This window comes from Gastrolobium bilobum, unplaced genomic scaffold, assembly GCF_033153095.1.
Source record: "Gastrolobium bilobum isolate Gb01-03AN ecotype WA unplaced genomic scaffold, APGP_CSIRO_Gbil_v1 utg12850, whole genome shotgun sequence".
NCBI classification, from domain to species: Eukaryota; Viridiplantae; Streptophyta; class Magnoliopsida; order Fabales; family Fabaceae; genus Gastrolobium; species Gastrolobium bilobum.
In genome coordinates, this window is record NW_026897757.1 from 50,591 (window position 1) to 70,227 (window position 19,637).

The following is a 19,637-nucleotide window of genomic DNA, read 5'->3' on the forward strand; positions in this document are numbered from 1 at the left end:
AGAACTTCACTTCGTTAGAGAATTATTTATATTTATTGTTACTTTTAACATCATTATAATAAAACAAGACAGTATCACACTAACCAAAACATGTAATATAATATCATCTATCCCTCTGATTTATGGTGGTTAGGCGGCACATTTTAAGTAATTTTCCTTCGAACATAGTGTGCATTACTTGGTTTCCCTTGTGCATAAATACCAACAGATATAAAATCACCCAACGTATCTTTTAGGTAGTGTTTGGTTGGGGAGAAAATTTTTAATACTAGGGAAATATAAATACTAGGGATCTGGAGGAAAAGTGAGTTAGATAGGAAAGTTTTAAAAAAGTTGTTTGGTTGGACAAAATTTTACCAGGAAAATTGAATGAAATTCCTGAATATGTGTTTGGTAGAAGATAAAATATTGATGGAAAAATAATCCTTTTGTACCACAAACCAAAATTTAGCCGGTTTTCTAATAGAAATACCACCTCTTGAGATGCTTTCTGGAACAGTGTTTTTATTGGTTTTTACATGTAATTGTCAATTGATAGGGAAGTGAATTAGATGGGTAAAATTGATGAATCGGTGAACCAAATGCGGGAAATGCAAAATTCCTTTTGCACTTAGTTAGGAAAGTGGAGAAAAGTCTCGAAACAAACACCCCCTGTCTAATAATTAATTATCAAATTGATGTTATTATAAATTATTTTAAAAAATTAACCTCTTTAAAAAATATAACATCAATCTACTCCTGTTTGACCGTTGACCATCAGGCCTACTCGGGTAATTCCCTCTCTACCTAGATATTTTTTAAAATTTTTTCTCAACCCGAATAATCAAATAGATGCTCTGGTATATTTTAAAATTCCAAAAAAATGTCTGAATTATTTATCCAGCAGTACAGAGGGAGCTAAATGTTCGTACAAGCTTGTCACTGACGAACTCACTGGCCTTCTTCTCCTCACTCCATTCCCTCACCGCGAGAACGTTGAAATTCTCAAGCTTCCAACACGCCGTGGCACTGAGATTGTGGCACTCTACATTCGGCACCCAATGGCCACTTCCACAGTGCTTTACTCTCATGGAAACGCTGCTGATCTAGGCCAGATGTATGAGCTCTTCATCGAGCTCAGCATCCACTTGCGCGTTAACCTCATGGGGTGCTCTGTTTTTTCACTAAACTCTTTTTTTTTTCTCAAACACTGCTTTTTTCATTTTTTTGGTCTGCAATTTGGAATTTTGATTCTTTGTTCTCGTTTATTTGAAACAAGATATTTCATTTCCGTAGTTTCAATTTAATTTATTAACTGATTAAACAATTAATAAACAAAATTTGCTTTTCCTAATGGTCACACCAGGAAGAAAAAGTGTAGCGTCTGTGAATTCCTCTCGGAAAAAATTGCCCTTTTTTAATGAATTATATCACGAAAGTTACAAACCCTGCCTCCGGTGAAACATCACCACCACGACTTTAATTTACTTTAGCTATTTCTACTTCGCTTCTTGCTACCGCATCTGGCCAAGTCCATTGTTGTCTATAGTTTTTGTATTTCGAAGTTTTTGTACCCCTCCGTTCACGTTGAAATAAAAGCAGAACTCTATAGTATAACCCCCAACAAACCGGACCTAACGCTAACTTTAAAAATCCAAAGCATCGATGGAGAAGGAAAAGCTACGATTATTTATTCGGGCAGCTGCTTTTCCCCGCTTTTCCCGATCCGGGTAAATAATTCGAACAATTTTTCAGAATTTTGAAATATATCCGGATATCCCCTTTATTATTTGGGTAGGGAAAAAAACGGGTAGGCTTGATGGTCAACAGTCAAACAGATTAGTGTTATGTTTTCTGGAGAGGTTAAATTTTTAAAATAATTTATAATCAAAATCAATTTGATAATTAATTATTTAATAAGGGCTACAATGGTCAAAACGTCTTAAAATGAATACCCAAACTTTTTTTTTTTTTTTTTTTTTGTATATCTGAATACCCAAACTTTTAAACACTAAACTTAATCACAGCATCACAAGGGAAATTTCTAAAACTCATCAAATTCGAATGTTTATAATTATCAAAATGATTTACTCATTCCTTTTAAGACTCCTTACTATTGCACAAGAGTCATATTTTCTACAATGGACTTTGTAAAGGTTCGTAGAATTGTTTTTAAGTCAAGGTATTAACGGTTTGTTTGGTGCACCTAATAAAGAGGAAAAGATAAAATAAATTATCATATCATGCTCTTATTGGTTGTTTGTTGTTAACAAGGAATAGGAAAAATTTATCAGATTAGCTTATAATATCCTACCAAGAGTGAGAAAACTTATCTTAGAGGAGACCTCGGGTTACCATTCAACATGATAGGATAGGAAAAAATAAAAAATTCAAGACCAAAAGAGTAAAAGAATTACCAGAGATAGGGATAGGGGTGTCAAGTGATGTGGGTGGTATTTTGTATGTTAAATTGTAAGTTATTGTTGGCTATAGATAGCAAAACTTTTGATATAGTTTGAATGAAAACAAATCAACGAAGTTTGACTCATAAAAGGATGCTCTAAAATTATGCTTAGGGGATATTTCTTAAGCAAAACTTTTGATATAGTTTGAATGAAAATAAAGGGAATTATTTATCTTATGTAATAGAAGACAAGCTTTCTTATATTGAGAAACAAATAAAATGATGCCCAGTAATTTTTTTTAAAATAAAAAAAATAAAAAAAGCATATTTTTCGATATGAATATGATACGAGAGAATAATCTCATGTAACATCAGAATATGATTTCCCGAAAACAAATCAATGAACTTTTATATCCGTGTTGATAAATAATTGATTTTACTTTTGCATACCGACAAAGTTTTGTTTGTTTCCATTTTTTATATTTTTAAATGAGGAAGGATATTGTAACAACTAAGTTGTGTTACTACCAATCAATCTCACCGTTAGATTGCTTATGTTGATCAAACGGTTATATTTATTTCCATCTTTGTATGGTCATGATTTTCTAAATTTAATACTTTATATTTATTTTCACCTTTGTATGATTATTATTTCTCATAATTAATGAAAAAGTATTAAATATGGGAAATCATAACCATACAAAGATGGAAATAAATATAACCGTTGAATCAATATAAACAATCTAACAGTGAGATTGATTAGTAATAACATGGTAATAACACAACTTAATTGTTATAATATCTTTCTCTTTTTAAATATGAGAAGAAACATGGTCTGGGCAATAGGATCTTGTTTCGTTCGGGGATAGTTGGGATCAAGGCATAAACATGGACTATGTTAAAAGTGTATAAATTCACTAGAGAAAAGTGTATAAATATGATAGAAAAAAAAAAAGCGGTGTGCACAAGTCCCGAGAACAAATTCACCGCTGGTCCTATGAAAAAATTACCATTCAAAATTTTAAAGTGTGATTAGATTACTTGTATGAAATATTTACGATGCAAAAGCGAAAAAAATTTTTGGTATCTCGGTGAAATTTCAAATATAGCCCTTTTTTTTAGTAGGAACAAATATGGCTTTTAGCTCCTTTTTTGGGGTGAAGCTTTTACTATTTAAGTAATGAAATGAGTATTATTATTATTTTTTTAGAGTATTGTTATTATTTTTTAGGAAATTGTTACTACTAATGCAATGAGCTGATAGTAACGTTAGTAATAATATTAATTGAGAATAATAATATCTTATCTCATATGTCATGTATAATTAATTATCTTTTATTTTTAGTTAAAATAAACTTGACATCTTATGAATTTAGAGAATATGAAAAGATAACCATATCGTCTTGTTCCGTTGTTCGTCCGTCGTCTGTGTTGCTGTTGTTCGATTAGGGTTCGCAGAGTTCCAATTTCCTTTCATTTCTTCGCTGCACGCTCACTACGGTCCCATACCTAGCTTGCTCCAAATTAATGCGTTATTTCGATCCATAATTCTCTACATCCAACCCTACAATACAACATCGCATTTCCTCTGTTAGTTACTTGCCAAATCGGAAGCAGTTTTGGATACGGTACGGTATTCATGTTCCTTTGGTTGTCATAATTGGCTATTGTGCAGAGAGGAATTCTTCATTTTATTCTTCTTATTAGCACTTGTCTTGAATTGCACACGCTACTTCTTGTTGGAGATGCACCTGAGTTGGTGTTGTTGACATTTCTTTTTCTTTTTTTTGCTTTCTAAAATTCAGTTTGAAATTTTGAGACAATGAGTGCGTTGGATGAAGGCATTCAACTCCCGAAGTTGAAGTTTTCATGTGTTTAACTGTCCAAATTTTGTCACATATGGCTTCTAAGTTACTTCTTGTTGTGGTTTTTATGTTACTCATCTCATTAACTCCGTTGTTCTGGTGCTTGTTGAATAGTTCTTGTCGAGTGGATAATTTGGCGGTTAAAGACAAAAAATGGCTTTTGTTGCCCATCAACCGCAGGTACTTATATAGAAAATTTACCTCTTATTTGGAGAATCCCTTATTGGATTGCATTTACATCCAATTTTATCTTATCATTATCATCAAGTTTTTTCCCTGATATGTATAAAATTGGGCTTAATAGTAATATTGTCAACAGGAGTAGTTTATCATTGTCATTGGGTGCTGGAAATTATATGCATCATTACTTGCCAATTAAATGTTTCAGATAAATTTCATTAGAATTTTAGTTTCAGTGTGATTGGTATATCCAGTAGAGTAGTAATCTTGTCCCAGTGATGTTTCCTGGTGACAATGATTGAACTGTCACATGAAATTTAGTTATTGGAGCATCAAAGTTGTCAACATTTATTGAATATTCTGAAGATTGAATTTTATTTGAGAGCCAAAGCTATACAGATCTCTTTCTCCATATTTGGCAAAGTCCTCTGATATTATGTTTAATAAGCTTTCGTTTATTTTTATCGGGTGTTCTGTATGTGCAATCAGGACTTTCCATGTTCAAATTTCAAATGTAAGTGTATATTGTGAACTTAATAGATGATTTGTTTTCTTTTCTCCAGGGCTTGTATGTGACATTTTCCTCAAGGCATTTGACATGGAGCAAAAGGCTGAAATTGAAGCAGTGTTTAACAAAACGTCACTTGATTGGAAGAGCTGATTGGAATTACATACTAAAGCACACTATTTCTTTAAGGTGGAGATATTTTTTTGTCGCTGTGGTGGAAATTAAATACGGTCTGTTATATCTGGGATTTTGGAATTTGGATCACCATTTTCAATAACTTTAACATGTGTAGAACAAGTTAACATGATGGAAGTGTCTAATAATATCTAAGGTGGATCTTTGATAAGATTTAGCAGAATCAAATTGAATTGCAACTCTAAGGGGTCTCTTTGAAATAAGACTAAAAGACCTTACAAGTCTTAATTAATCATTTATATTTATATTATCTTTAAAGTAATAAATTTGCAATCCAATGTTCTCTGTTTGTAAAATTGGAGGTTCATATTATGCAAGGAAAATACTATATGGGGAGAGAAAACCAAAGTTGTGTATGTTAATATTTCTTGTCACAATGTTTTGTTGGAGTGCTTACATATCTTATCTTCTTATTTGGATTACCAAGTTCTTGACATTAAATTTGTTTTTAATGTTTTTAGATTTCAATTATAATTTTCAGTTATATGTCATAGGACTGTTTTACATACCAAAACTTGCATGAAAATGCAGATGATCCTTTATTTCTGCTTCATGTAAAGGATTGTTTTATTTCCAGTGTAGGGCCTCCTTGTATTTGTGGATCCAAGGTTAAACCTTTATGGATAGCAGGCTTCAAAGGCAATGCCCAAAATGATGATTCAGTAACGGGAGCTAATGGATTGAAGGTCCCCAGGACCTCTGTTAGACTGGAAGAGAGTGGGAAAATCAAATCGGAATCTTCAATGGCCCACAATGTTCCTCTCTCTTATGCCTCTGAAGCAAATGAGAGCCATGCAACATCCCATGGTATTCATAAACTTTTCAAAAAATGGCTGACATTGTTGTGCACACCACCTTCAAATCATGGAGTGCAGGAAATTTCGGGAGAACCGCCTCCACGGGTTTTACCAGAAACTCTACAAGGGATACAAAGGACTGACAAAGGTCGGACTTTGAAGGTGGCATGGTCCCAATTTCTAGCCCTGGATGCAACAATAAAGATCCCTTTCTTAATATTGTAAGTATGAGGGTTTTTCTGTCTTTGCATTTAATACTATCTGCCTCTCTCTGCATCACTTATGTGCTGTATACTTGAGATTTTTGAAAGGAGGATTGTTTGCATTCCTTAATGTAGCATATGCATGTTTTGTCATTGAGTTCTTCAAGTTAATTTGCTTTCTGCTAGTCACATAATTAATTTCATCAGGTTTCAACTTGGATTTCTTGGTTGAAGCAAATTTTAGGTTATCAGAATTTACGGAGAAAGTTAAAAAGAAAAGGAGGGAGGGGAGATGACTTGCATAGTCAATATAATATACCAATATATTTGTCTTTTTCGGTAATTTCATCTTTAACGTTATTAAGCCAATGTATACGTTTTATAAGAATTGTGATATTTTATGTTAAACAAATTAAATATTTCATTATTCATGCTTAAAAAAAATTTCTTTGTTCCTTTTAGGGTCTGGGCCAATAGTTTTTTCTTGATGGGAATCCTCTGTAACTGTCGGAGACTATCTTGGTTGATCCTTTATATATCAATATGTTTGAAATATTTATTGGACATAGTGTCACTGATAAAACAAAAAATATGGGCTAGTTTGGATGAGCTTTTGAAAAAAGACCTTTCTTATGACATTTTTTAAAAAAAATGCTATTTTATTTTATGTTTGCTTTTTTTTTTTTATATAAAAAAATAATAATGTTTTAACTGCAATGTTATGTTGTAAAAACATCATTTTTTTAGAGGCACAAAACTCTATTAGAAGTGTTGAGATATATAAAACCATTAAAAAGCCCTTATCCATTAGCTTAAGCTTTTGGGTTGAATTGGTTCTTTACATGGTATCAGAGCTTCGTGTCCCGGGTTCGATCCTCATCGCCTCCCACTTTCTTTCTAGTGGAATTTCTTTCTTAGCACAGGTAGGTGGGCTTGTGCATTGTCCACACTTCAAGCCCAATGGGCTCTCTTGTGAAGGGGCGTGTTGAGATATATAAAACCATTAAAAAGCCCTCATCCATTAGCTTAAGCTTTTGGGTTGAATTGGTTCTTTACAAGAAGTATTGAAAATAGGGTGATAAGAAGTCTCTTATTGCTATATTAATCTTATGTAATTGTTATAGTCACTCTATATAATAGAGCTTCTATTGTGCTATTGATACACACAGATTTAAACATCGCCTCTCTTTTCTCTGTTATTAAAGATGGTATAAGAGCGGTACCATCCTCCGTGACCTGTCCTGTTGCCTTTTTGCTATTGAGTTCCCTAAAATTTAGAACTCTTTGTTAATTACCTTTTCGGCGACCTTCTCTCATCAATTTCTATAGTTGCATCTCAAGCAATTGTCATCTCTTTGTCGTGACGTCCCTTCGTCTACGATGACCTCTTCTGCAAGTTTTTCCCTGCGATCCTCCCATTTTTCATATTGCTATCTCAAGGTTGTCCATTTTGTTTAGGACCCACAGGCAATGTCCTAACTACATGCCTGCATGCGCTGTCAAAGCACTTTTCCAGCACTTAAGCCACCATCGGACAAGCTTTTTCAACAGCAACACCACAGAAGAACATGCCTTGACCCCCTCTACCTTGATCCGGAGTTTTTATCAGGTTGTGGGTTGACCGTTTTGGGCTTTTTCCTGATTGTACAACAACTTTTCCGACGATGGGGAAACTTCTGTGGCAAGATTTTTGGCCAATGACCAGCAGATCTGGATCGTGTTGATGAGACAAGTCCATCCGTTCAAGACCCAAGTCCAGAAGCCTTTTTCCTTCTTTGTCATGCGCATTTTATTCTAGTTCCTATGCCCTTCTAAAGGATGTTCAGAAGCCCAAGGTTCCCATTTTCAGCAATTATGTCAATGCTCCACTTTGTAAAGAGAATATGATAAGAACCTTGGGATGCACCACCCCAAAAGCTCAAAGGGTAGGAGTGTCCAAAGCCTTATAAACCCCACATTAGTTGCCCATACAACCAATGTGTTATGTGGGACTCCAAGTCCCATTCCTTGAAAATGGGTCCTAATGGAATATTAGATGCCCACGCTCTTGTCCCATCAGATCCGGCCCTTCATGTCATTGTTTGTCTATTTTTCAATGCTAGCATAGCATTGAGAGGGAGAAATTTGAGAGTAGGGATGTAAATAGGTCACGCAACCTATTAGAGACCAACGACTCAGCCTACTTCAAGTCAGACTGGACTTGATATATTTAGTACAATAGAGCAGACTCGGGCCTTAAAAAAACCTATTTAGAAAGAGGACATAGGTCTTTTTTTACAAGGTCTGGCCCACGTGCTCGTTTGGATGGGCTTTAGAAAAAAAACTTTTTATGACTTATTTTTTTGGAGGATTTTTTTAAAATTTAAAGCTATTTTATGTTTCCATTGAATATATAAAAAGTATTTTTAAGTGAAAGTTATTTGGATGTTAAAATTAATAAGAACTTTTTATATATAAAATTACTAAAAATGATGTGATTGTGGTGGTGGTGGTGGAGTAGGAGTTGGTAAAATTGAATTTCTAAAAAAAAATTAGCTTTTGGCTTCTGTTTTTTTAAGAAATAAGGGATCCTTACTTAAAAAAAAAGCACCATTTTTATTTTTATTTTTAATTTTACTTTTTTAAAAAAGTTGCATCCAAATGTAAATATTAAATAAAAAGCACATTTATTTTGAAAAAAGTTTCTTCTTGGCGGGAAAAAGCTCATCTGAATGCACTATATGTCATATTATTTATTTCAAAAAAAATAATTACTATTTAAATAATAAATTAATGTTATTTTAGTTTTTTTTAATAATTCTTGATAGGTCCTGAAAGCCTAATATACTAACAGGTTTAGGCTAGCTTTTTGATTTTTAAATATAGGTCAGACCAAACCTATAATTTAACTTGCACTAGGCTAATAGGTCAGGCTAGAGTTAAAATATTTTACAGAAACCTGACTTATTTAAGTAAAAGCCTAGCCTAGCCCAATCTATTTAAATTGTTATTTGAGAGTTGCACTCTAGCCCTGTTGAATTGAAGATGTTGCCTGACCTAATCGGTCTTCCATCGTTGGACTTTGTCCTAGATGCACTTTGGATGGGTCTCCTATGTTTCCCTGTGGTTAAAAGCTTCCAAATGTTGTCCTTGATAAGCTTCGAGAAGTTTTAGTTCTTGTTGTGTAAACTTGTTTGCCAGGACTTTTCCGTTGAAGGTCATTTCAGCGTAGTCCCTCCTTCCTTGATAACGCATTCCAGCCATCTTACTCTGTTGTCTTTCCATCAATTTTTGTCCCTTTGACATCTCCAGCATCCTGGAGTTGACTTTGCAATCAGTTTTTGTGGAGCCCAAATATATTTGGTTAATTATCATTTAAAAGGGGTCATTTGTAACTAGCTTAAAGCTTTAGCTTGAGAGAGAGAGTGCTAGAAGTATCGAAAATAAAGTGATAAAAAGTGGTACATTGTTATATTAGTCTTATGTAATTGTTATAGTCACTCTATACAATAAAGTCTTATTGCCTCTCTTTTATATGTTATTCAACACTCTAGCTTAAAAAAAGGTGTGCTCTTTTAGCTTTTTTAAAGAAATGTTTATCAAACCACTCTAAAATATAACAAAAATATTTGTTTTTCAAAGAGAGGACTTTTAATTTTTTAATTTTTATACAAGAAACGTACATCCAAATAAGCACCAGCATTTTCTTCCTTAATATACTACAGTGTATGTAACTGCTCTTGAAGTACGGTAGAGCGTATCTTTCTTTCTAAATAATGTCAACAGCATACATTGCACAGTAATGTTTTATGTTTTTTTGCATCTTCTAATTCCATATTTGTTTGCAGTGCTCCTTTCTTCCTGGCTGTTAATGTAATTTATGGTGCTGAAGTGTCGAAGGATTTAACTCCTTTATGGGTTTTGGGGCCAATAGTTGTGGCTCTCTACATCATGATAGTTCGGAAGCTGTGTGCACTCTATGTCTTCAGCTTCAAGCAGACTGTCAAAATACTTAAGAATTTACCCTCTTACTGCATTTTGGCCTACAGCTATATTTTTTGTGGCAAGCTCAAAGAAGATATCAAAGCTCATATTTTGCAGCCTATTTGGAACATAAAAAATACAGATTATAAAGAGCTGACTAGAAAAAAGTTGAAAGAATTGGCAAATTGGATAGTAGAGAAGTATCTTGATTTTGTGGAATCAATATGGCCCTATTATTGTCGGACAATCAGATTTTTGAAGAGGGCTAATCTTATTTAAATTTGAGAATAATTTTGACGGTAGTCTTCGGGAGGGTTAAGAGAGCGAAAAAATTGGGGAGTTTTGAAATGAGAGTTGGCCAATCCCATTTTGTGCTGAGGTCTTGGTGTTTTTAGCGATTTAATGGTTACGAGGAAGGAAGTTCCTGGTTCCTGTTATCTTGAAACGTTATTTTCTTAGGTTAGGTTATAACTGTATCGCTTTGTAAGTATGGGGTTGTATATTAGATTGATTCGATATGTTATTGGTCATTTGGCATGGGTTCTTTCCAACCCCAATTCTTCAACCCCCTTACCCCCTTCTTGTTTTCTTGCTTAAGAGTTGTGTATTATGTAGCATCCTTTGCAGAGGTGGCAGAGTATTGCACTTCACTCCATGCGTTGACAGCGTTGTTAAACACTGAACTGGTCGAAAGATGGCTGAAACATTTCTATGTCGTGCGGCTTCTGTATCTCATTGGCTGTAGAATCTAGAATCTGGAAAAGAGTAGGGCTTGTAGAATGATCTAACATATTAAAGGAAGATGGCCGAGACAGAGAACAATTTTGTTCCTCTTTTGTTGTTTTCGTCTTATTTTATTATTTAAAAATGGAAACAGGATTAGGGAATTTAAATGCCCTACCTTGACCAACTATATATTGGAAGGCAAATTGGATGACGATTAAGAAAACTGGGGGTACATTCGGTTATACTATAATGTAGCAGCCATTTACATTCCTGTAATCTTGTTACTTGTGGCAACTAAATATTCTTCAACTTAAATCATCCTTTATATCAATAGTGCTTAAATAACAAGCTGGCGGTTTACATAGCAAACTCTGGCAAGTGAATTGTTGGGATGAAATTGTCATGGATTTTTTCTCTCCAATTTTAATTCAAGTAAATGATCCAAGCTTTAATAATTCATAATCTACAAAAGCTTAAACTTAGTAGGTTCAAAGAAAAATTTGAATAATATATAATATATATTAAAAATTGTTATCACAATTTAAATTTGCAACTTTTTGAATTAGTAACCAAAAAATGATGTATCTATCAATGTGTATATAATGTATGGGTTTTATTTTATTTTTTTATGTCATATAAGATAAATCTTCTCTTCTACTCTCAGAACAAATAGTGGGATCTACTTTATTTTTTAAAAAAAAGTAAAGAGAAAAAGATAGAACACGAAAATCGAAGTGAGAGTAGAAGATAAAATCTCTCTTATATGTGACATAATGTATTTGATAAAAGCTGGTCACTTACTCAAATAACTATAATCCTTTTGCGACATAAAATTTAGGGGAAAATAATTTTCTTATATTGTAGGAAAAAGAAATGGCACTCATCCATATTTTGTGTGTCTAAGAAATTTAGCTATCTGATACAAAATGAGATAAATATAACCTTTTATTATATTAAAACTGAATTGGGAGAAAGAGAGGAGAAAGTGCCTGCTGGATGAAAATGGGAAAATAAAAGGGTGCGTCCGCGCGAAGAAGACAAAGAAATGAGGTGGCATTAATGCCTCAGCATAAAACAAACCAAATTGATAGCCACGCCATAACGTAATAGCAAAAAGCCTCCCTCGCTCTCCAAAAATTCAAGATAGTTTTGAGTCTGAGTCAGACTCAGAGTTAATTAGTTACTACTTAGTAGCTGTTGTTGGTTACTTCGCATAATGGCCACCAAGATTGGTAGCTCGTTTTCTTGTTTAGCGTCTTCTCTTCATTTCCAACACATAATAAAAGTGATGAGGCGTAATATCCTTCGATTATTGACTAAGGAAAGCTACTTACTTATTTTGAATTCTAATCATATATGTATATTATAGAGAAGATTTAAAACGTTAAGTCTTATTAAAATTGATTTTATTCTAGAATATTGATAAACCTTTAGTTTATCTTGTTTTATAGACTAAATTAATATAAATTATCAAATTGAATAAGTCAAAAACTAGGGTTTTAATACAAATATCATGAACATTATCTGATTATGAATTAATTAAATACTATTTGCTATTTTTAAGGGATTTGATGACAAATGGAGTCAAAGATGAAGATATGGATAGATGGAGAGCAAAACAAAAAGATTTAAAGATCTTATCAAGATTCTCAAGTTGTTAGAGAGGGGGCTTAAGCCCCCAATTCGAAGCTAAAGCCTCCAAAAATCAGCAAATGGCCTTTGCCTAAGCAAGCTTAAGCCCCAATTAGCAAGCTAAAGCCTCCTGTATAAGCAAATATGTTCGGCCTTAGCAAGCTTAAGCTCGCTCCAGCAGGCTTAAGCGCGAGCCAAGGAGGAATTTCAGACGTGAAGAGTGCGTTTAAGCGCGCTCCAGCAGGCTTAAGCGCGCTACGTGAAATTTTCATGCAATCTTCAGCAGGCTTAAGCTCGCTCCAGCAGGCTTAAGCTCGCTCCAGCAAGCTTAAGCGCGAACGTTACTCCTGCATTCGTAAATTAGGAAGCTTAAGCGCGAATGAGCAAGCTTAAGCGCCCCGAATGATCCAACTTAAGCCCACTTGAAGAATCCACTTAGGGCACAAATTCTTTTCCCTTAAAAACACATTTGGGGTTCAGAATCAAGAGTTTTTACACATTCAAGAAGAGTTCTTGGTACTTGGGAGCATAGGGAACGCAGAGAAACATCAGGTTCATGTTCGTGAGCGGCGAAGACGGATCAACATCAAGTCTGCACTGGGGATATTGAAGATTCACCAATCATCTATGGAGTTTGGGGGAGCTTTTATATTGTCTTTCATTCTTGATATTGTTATGTCTGGCTAGTTCTTTAAGTAGTTAGGGTTAGATGGAATTTAATCGATTTATTATGCGTTGAACAATTCGTATGTTAATTTTCCTTTATATCATGAATGAAATTATCTGTTTTTAATGCTTTATATAGGCTTGAATCTTATATAATGATCATAGGTAAATGCATGACAATAGGAATGTTGGTGTGTGATCCTTATCTGATAATTTCATCGTACGCTTTATGATTCTAGGGATAGACATAGAGTTTGCGTAATCTTTAAGATTCTTGAACTTAATGCTTGCATTCTTGGGATAATCGAGGAACTAGGTTCTTCCAAGATCGCGAATGTTTAGGGTAACAAGGGATTGAGCCCTAATTACATGCGAAAGAATTGATTAGATTGATACTAAGGACGATTAACATTAAGAAGGAATTCAACCGTAATAAAGAGATTAAAGGAAATCGAACCCCTAGCTACGTTCTTTTAAATTAGTTAATTCAAATTTTTAAATTCTTGCGAGTAATTAGTTTTAATATTTTAAATTTCAAATTCAAATCCTGTTTCAAATACAATTTCGATTGTCCAACTTAAGTTGCAATAGTGAATTAGTGCTTGAGTATAATCCTCGTGGGAACGATCTCTTATTTAATCATTATATTACTTGTACAATCGGTGCACTTGACGTGAGTCCCAACAAATATTCAAGTACAAATAATTAAATAAACATAGGGTATTTATAACAACCAAGATAATTAAAGTACATTAATTATAAATTAATGTGCAATTAAATGAAAAATCTCAACTTTTGCAGTTAAGTCTTAATTAGGAGCAAAATCATAATTAAGTAAAATTACCCCAGACGACTTAGAATTTATTATGTGTGGTACACTACATGAGAAATTAAGAGCCCTAGAATTATTAAGTCATTTAGTTTGGAGGGTTAAATGAATGGGTGGGAGAAAAGGAATTAAAGAAGGGCAAAATGGTAACTACCCATTTTAGATATTTTACAAAAAAAGGAACACAAACACTCTTCCTCCTATACTCCTCTTTTCTTGTCTATCGACAACTCCTCCTCCCCCTCTTCATCAAATTTTTGTTGCCCTTCATTGCTAAGAGAGAAAACTTTGGTTTCATCCTTACAACCCACTAAGCTCTCCACTTTGAGTGAAAACCATACTTTGCCTTAAACCAATGAGCTCTTTTTTTTTGGTAAACTAAAGGGGGGAGACCTCCACACTAAGACAAAAGAATACGACGAGTTTTACAAATATAAAATCAGCAAAGAGTAAAAGTCGAAGGCTAGAAGGGGGAGAAGAGAACATTTGCAAATCTTCTTCGGACTGACGATCCAAAGGCAGATTAGCAAGCCAGTCAGCACAACAATTACCTTCGCGATACAATTGTGAGAAACGGACAACCCAATCCCTATCCAACTATGCTCGTATCCAAGTCACTAAGCAAGGCTCGCGAGCTGCGTCACCACCTTTGGTGAGCAAAATGATTGAATTTCTTGAATCACTTTCTATGATTATTTGTCTGCATCCAGTAGACCAAGCTAGTTCTACTCCTTTTAAAATTCCCAGAGTTCTGCAATAAGAGCTAAGCAGAAACCTATTTTATATGCAAATCCTTGAATCCACTTACCGGAAGCATCCCTAAGAAGGCACCCACACGTAGCAAGACCTGGATTTCCTCTTGAAGCACCATCTGTGTTGAGTTTGATCCACCCCTCTTCTGGAGGATACCAACTGTAAGAACCCGCACCGTTAATTAAGGTATTTAATTAATAAATTACGAGAAAATAGGAAATGATTCCATAATTGACCATAATAATTATTTATGAGGCTTAATAATCGTAATAAGTGATTAAGAATGGTGAAAGTCTCTTTTCGGAAGAAAAGTGCAGATAACCGGTTCTGCTAGTCGGTATAAATGTGTGCCGAAAAAGTATCCCGAAAAATTAATGTAAGTGCATGATAATTACTAGAATAATATGTAGGACTTGTAAAACTAGTTTCAAGTCCAGATAATGAGAACTGGTGCTGGAAACCGGTACTGGCTGGTAAAAGCGCGTACCGGAAAAGTGCTCAGAAAATTATAAGAAAAATATGATAAATCTTATAAAATTATGTAGTTTCATAATCCAAAGTTTGGGATTAAAATTCTAAGCGTAGAAATTAAAGTTAATACTGTGTGTTTAAGTGGCTGAGGCTATAAATACCCATTGTTAAGGGCACATAACCCTAGAAAATGGAAAACCAACGTGAGAGGGAGCTGATCAGCTGCTTGGTGACTGCCCTATTGGCCTTTCCTTCCATTCTTGAACCAAGTCTTGATCTTTCTTGATTTTCCTTCATCCTTTCACTTGGGAAACACTTGGGAAACATCTTGAGAGGGTGTGAGGGTGCTGTGCTTGAGGTTTGGCCATTGTTTGTGGGCTGTTTGTGCTCTGAGTTGGGGTTTGGGTGGAGTACCTCCTTGCTCATTGGGTTTTGAGGCTTAAAGGAGCTTTCTTGTTGAGTAAAAGGACCACATTGGTATACCATTTTCGTGTGCAGAGAGAGACAGAATCTTGGAGTGACCTTTTGACCTCCAAGAGCACCTCTTGTTGGCTGGTTGAGTTTTGGTAAGCCTTGTCACCTTTGGTCTTGAGTTTTTGAACTTAAAAATGAAAGCTTGATGCATGTTAAGGCCTAAAGATGATAACTTGTTGTGGGTTAATGTTGAACACACCTAGAAATGCATGTTTAGGTGCTTTAAATCGTTAAAAACCCAACCTTGGAAGGATATCTTCACGAAATGCATTTTCTGCATTCTGTCGTGAAATATCCGGATATGTTCCCGATGAATATCCGAATATGTGATATCCGGATATGGGTTTTGAGTATCCGGATACTAGATATCCTGATATGGGATTCTGGATATCCGGATATTGCATATCCGGATACGTCCAGTGAGATATCCGGATATTGCATATCCGAATATGGTCCCGAGGAATATCCGGATATTCTGGGATTTCGTAGAACAGTAGCTGTGCTGTGTGTACAGTAGGCTATTGTGGGTTTGTGGACCCTAGATTGATGAAGTTGAACTTCTGTAATTAATGAACTAAGTCAGAATTAAGTTATTAAGGACTTATGGCTTGGTATGGAGCCTTAAGACGTAAAACGTAAGGAAAGGCGTTGTCTTTAAGTTATATGCTTGTGTTGCATTATTATTGATATAGTATTGGTCCATAACAGATTGTGAATCTGCTGTGTTTGGACTTTAAGCTGTGGACTCTTGGCTTTTGGGGTTAGCTTGCAAGGTAAGCTTTCGTGTCCTCGGTTTAGCCATGTTGTGGTTCCACCATGTCCCTTGGGGGTATGGTTTATGCATGCTGTGTACATGCTTTTGGATATTTGATATGTTGATTGAACTTTACATGTAATGGCTTTTAATATGCATGTGTTGTTTCATCTTGACGGGAAGCCTGAGTATGTAGCGCCATACAAGACGGTGTACCGGGGTGAATGCAAGTGGTACTTGCACGGTGTGTAGGTGATAGACGTATACCTGCACTGTCTCTGGCCAGTAGATTAGTATTGACACACATGACATGATTATCTGCTGCATTGCATTGTTTTAGAAATGATAAATGATAAACTGTTTTTGAACTTATATTGCACATGTAAGTGAACTTGGGGTGGAAGATCCTTGAGGACTCACTGACTTACATGAGATTTCTAGATTAAAGATCTTACCCCACGTTTGGGGAATGCTTATTTCAGGATCAGGTAGTATGGGTACTGATGCCTCAGGCGGCGGGAGGCCGGAGCTTAGCTGATTATGTTGTTTTTGCTTATTTGTTAGCATGACTGGATTTGGATGCTGTTTATGTTTTCCGCTATTTATGATATGATGTTGTTGAGACTGATGTTGGGCATGTTGCCTTATTTGAGTGAGCATGGGGTTTGTCCATGACACTTTATGCTAGTATTTTAGATTGGAGTTGTATAAATTGTTAGATGGTCCGGTCTACATTGTTGTAGTTCCGTGACTAGAGCCACAATTATATTATCTATGTTATGAGGTATTTCAGTTAGCTGTTTTATTGCAATTACATACAGGCGATGTTTTATTAACTGATTATTAAGCAAGTTGGTAATGTTAATGGCATCATAATTGAAAAGAAAAAGTAATTCCGCATTTTAATTAAGCGCAGCTTAATACGATATTATGATAACATTACCGAATATATACGGGGTGTTACACAAACCAATAGGAACAATGCTATAAGAATTTATTGGCATATTATTAAAACGTCAAATTAAAGTCTCACAAATTTCCTTTGCTTTTGAAATTATTGTGGACACCTTATAAGCCAAGAAAGTTTCATCCTCTCCATGAACTTGAGCGTTTCTCCAAATCCAAACGCACCACATTGTAGTCCAAAAAGTAGTCAACCAAGGAACATTATCAATCCGTATATAATCGTTCTTCAAATTAACCAACAACCATGTATCCAAGTCTGTGTCAAAAAAATCCTTCTCCTGACCAGGCATCAAAAGATCACGCCAAACCCCCTCAATCTTACTACGATCTTTTGTCATATGCAAAATTGTTTCGCTATCTTCTTGGCAGATTGGGTATGATGAGGAAGAGATGCCAATCTTTTCCAGACAACTTCTAGTTGGAAGCCAGCCCTTTGTGACTTATTTTCCAAAGAAGAAAATTATGGCGAATGGGCCCTCTATTCTTCCACATAAGCTGCCATAACTTATTATCTTGTTCCCTTTCACAACCTAAGTTGGATAGGGTATCATATATTTCCCACACCGATACAATATTTCCATTTGTTAGGGACCAGCAAACTTTGTCACAACTATTCGAACAATGGGGGGAATGGTACCTTTATGATTTGTGCACTTCTATCAGGAATCTCGCTTCTCTAAAGATCAGCATTCCAGTTACCATTCGTAGATACAAAATCACATACCTTCAAATCTAACTTTGCATCTAATAATGGCATGGTGGCCAAAGACGCCAAAGACTCAATCCTAGAGACCCACTTATCAGTCCAAAATTTTACTCTTTCACCATCTCCCACTTCCCAGGACAGCCTAGAAGAAAGAGTATGCCACACTGAGCACATGTTTTTCCAAAGTCTTGAGTCACCAGCGTGGGAAGAGAAACAACAATCATCTGTCATGATTGAACCATATTTTGCTTTCAGAACTTGAACCCATATTTTTGATGGCGAAGTAAAAAATTCCAACGTCAATTTAGCAAGAAAAGCCTGGTTCATAATACCAAGTTTTCTGTTAGCTAGGCCACTATCCCTTTTGGTTTAGTGATCTTATCCCACGCTATAGAATATTATAGAATTTGTGATGCTGATGCTTTTGCCTGACATTCTGCGAATAGGTTTAAGCACTCTGTAATCAAACATGCTTGTTCCACCTAGGCTTCAGAGAAGAAGATGATATCATCTGCAAACATGACATAGGATAGAGCTGGCCTGCCTCTGCAGACTTTGACCGGTTTCCATGTTCTATTATCCATCTTTTGGGTGATAAGATGAGCTAGTTTTTCAACACAGAACAAAAATGTACAGATAGGGGGTCGCCTTGACAGATCCCTTTCTCAAGGATGAAAGTTTTGGTGATGCCTCCATTAACAAACACCTTTAAGCTATTTGTAGTAATCGAAGCCATGATAAAGTCAACTATCCAGGAGGGAAGTTGGATTTCTGATATAACTTTGTGAATAAAGCACCAGCTAAGCTTATCATAAGCTTTTTCTAGGTCAATTTTGATTACCATGTCACCCTTCTTCCTTTTCAATCTTGATATTGTATGCACAACTTCTTTTGTAACATTGATATTATCTTGCAAGTTTCTATTAGGGACAAAGATGGCTTGATTTGCAGTGATTAGAGTCTCCATTACCTCATTGAGTTTTCCCACTATAACTTTGCTCATACCTTTATAGAGAACATTGCACAAAAATATGGGCCTAAATTGGGAGACATGTGTAGGCTTACTAATCTTGGGGATTAAGGTAATCAATATACCATTTTTTTTCTACAATGGACTACGAGTTCTCCAAGTAAGACTGAAACGAGTTCCAGATTTGATCCCCGACCAGGTTTCAATTTTTGTGAAAAAATATTGTTGTACATACATCCTTACCTGGAGCTCTAGAAGTCTTCATCGAGAAGAAAGCTTGTCTAATTTCTTCCTTAGCAACTCCACCCCTTAATCTATCTATAGTGCTGTTTGAGTGTGGGGCCAGTTCGTTGCCATCTACTCATGGTGTGTGACCTCCTCTCTAAATAGGTTGCTGAAGAACTTGCTTACCAGGTTCACCAAACCTTTCTCATCGTAGATCCAAAGTCCATTCTCGTATTTAAGCTCAACAATTTTACTTGCTTTCTTCTTATTATGGTTTTTGTGTGATAATATCTAGTGTTTCTATCACCATGATTTATTCAATGTGATCTAGACTTCTCAAACTATAAGAGTTCTTCTTGGTCAAGCACATC

General features: G+C 35.2%; 1 protein-coding gene across 1 annotated transcript; it reads left to right on the forward strand.

Moving 5' to 3' along the window:
- The first annotated feature begins 3,763 nt into the window (after positions 1 to 3,763).
- LOC133309970 (uncharacterized) lies at positions 3,764 to 11,018 on the forward strand. Its single transcript, XM_061510843.1, has 5 exons — positions 3,764 to 4,011; positions 4,363 to 4,428; positions 4,992 to 5,125; positions 5,709 to 6,149; positions 9,959 to 11,018. Exons 2-5 carry the CDS (start codon positions 4,402 to 4,404, stop codon positions 10,371 to 10,373), a joined length of 1,017 nt encoding a protein of 338 aa, XP_061366827.1. The 5' UTR covers positions 3,764 to 4,011; positions 4,363 to 4,401; the 3' UTR covers positions 10,374 to 11,018.
- Positions 11,019 to 19,637: the final 8,619 nt, after the last annotated feature.

Excerpts from the sequence above, each read along its gene's own strand:
- LOC133309970 (XM_061510843.1), top strand. The coding sequence starts at position 4,402 with ATGGCTTTTGTTGCCCATCAACCGCAG. Across the intron at positions 4,429-4,991 it reads TTGTTGCCCATCAACCGCAG|GGCTTGTATGTGACATTTTC; the intron begins GTACTTATATAG and ends TCTTTTCTCCAG. Across the intron at positions 6,150-9,958 it reads AAGATCCCTTTCTTAATATT|TGCTCCTTTCTTCCTGGCTG; the intron begins GTAAGTATGAGG and ends ATTTGTTTGCAG.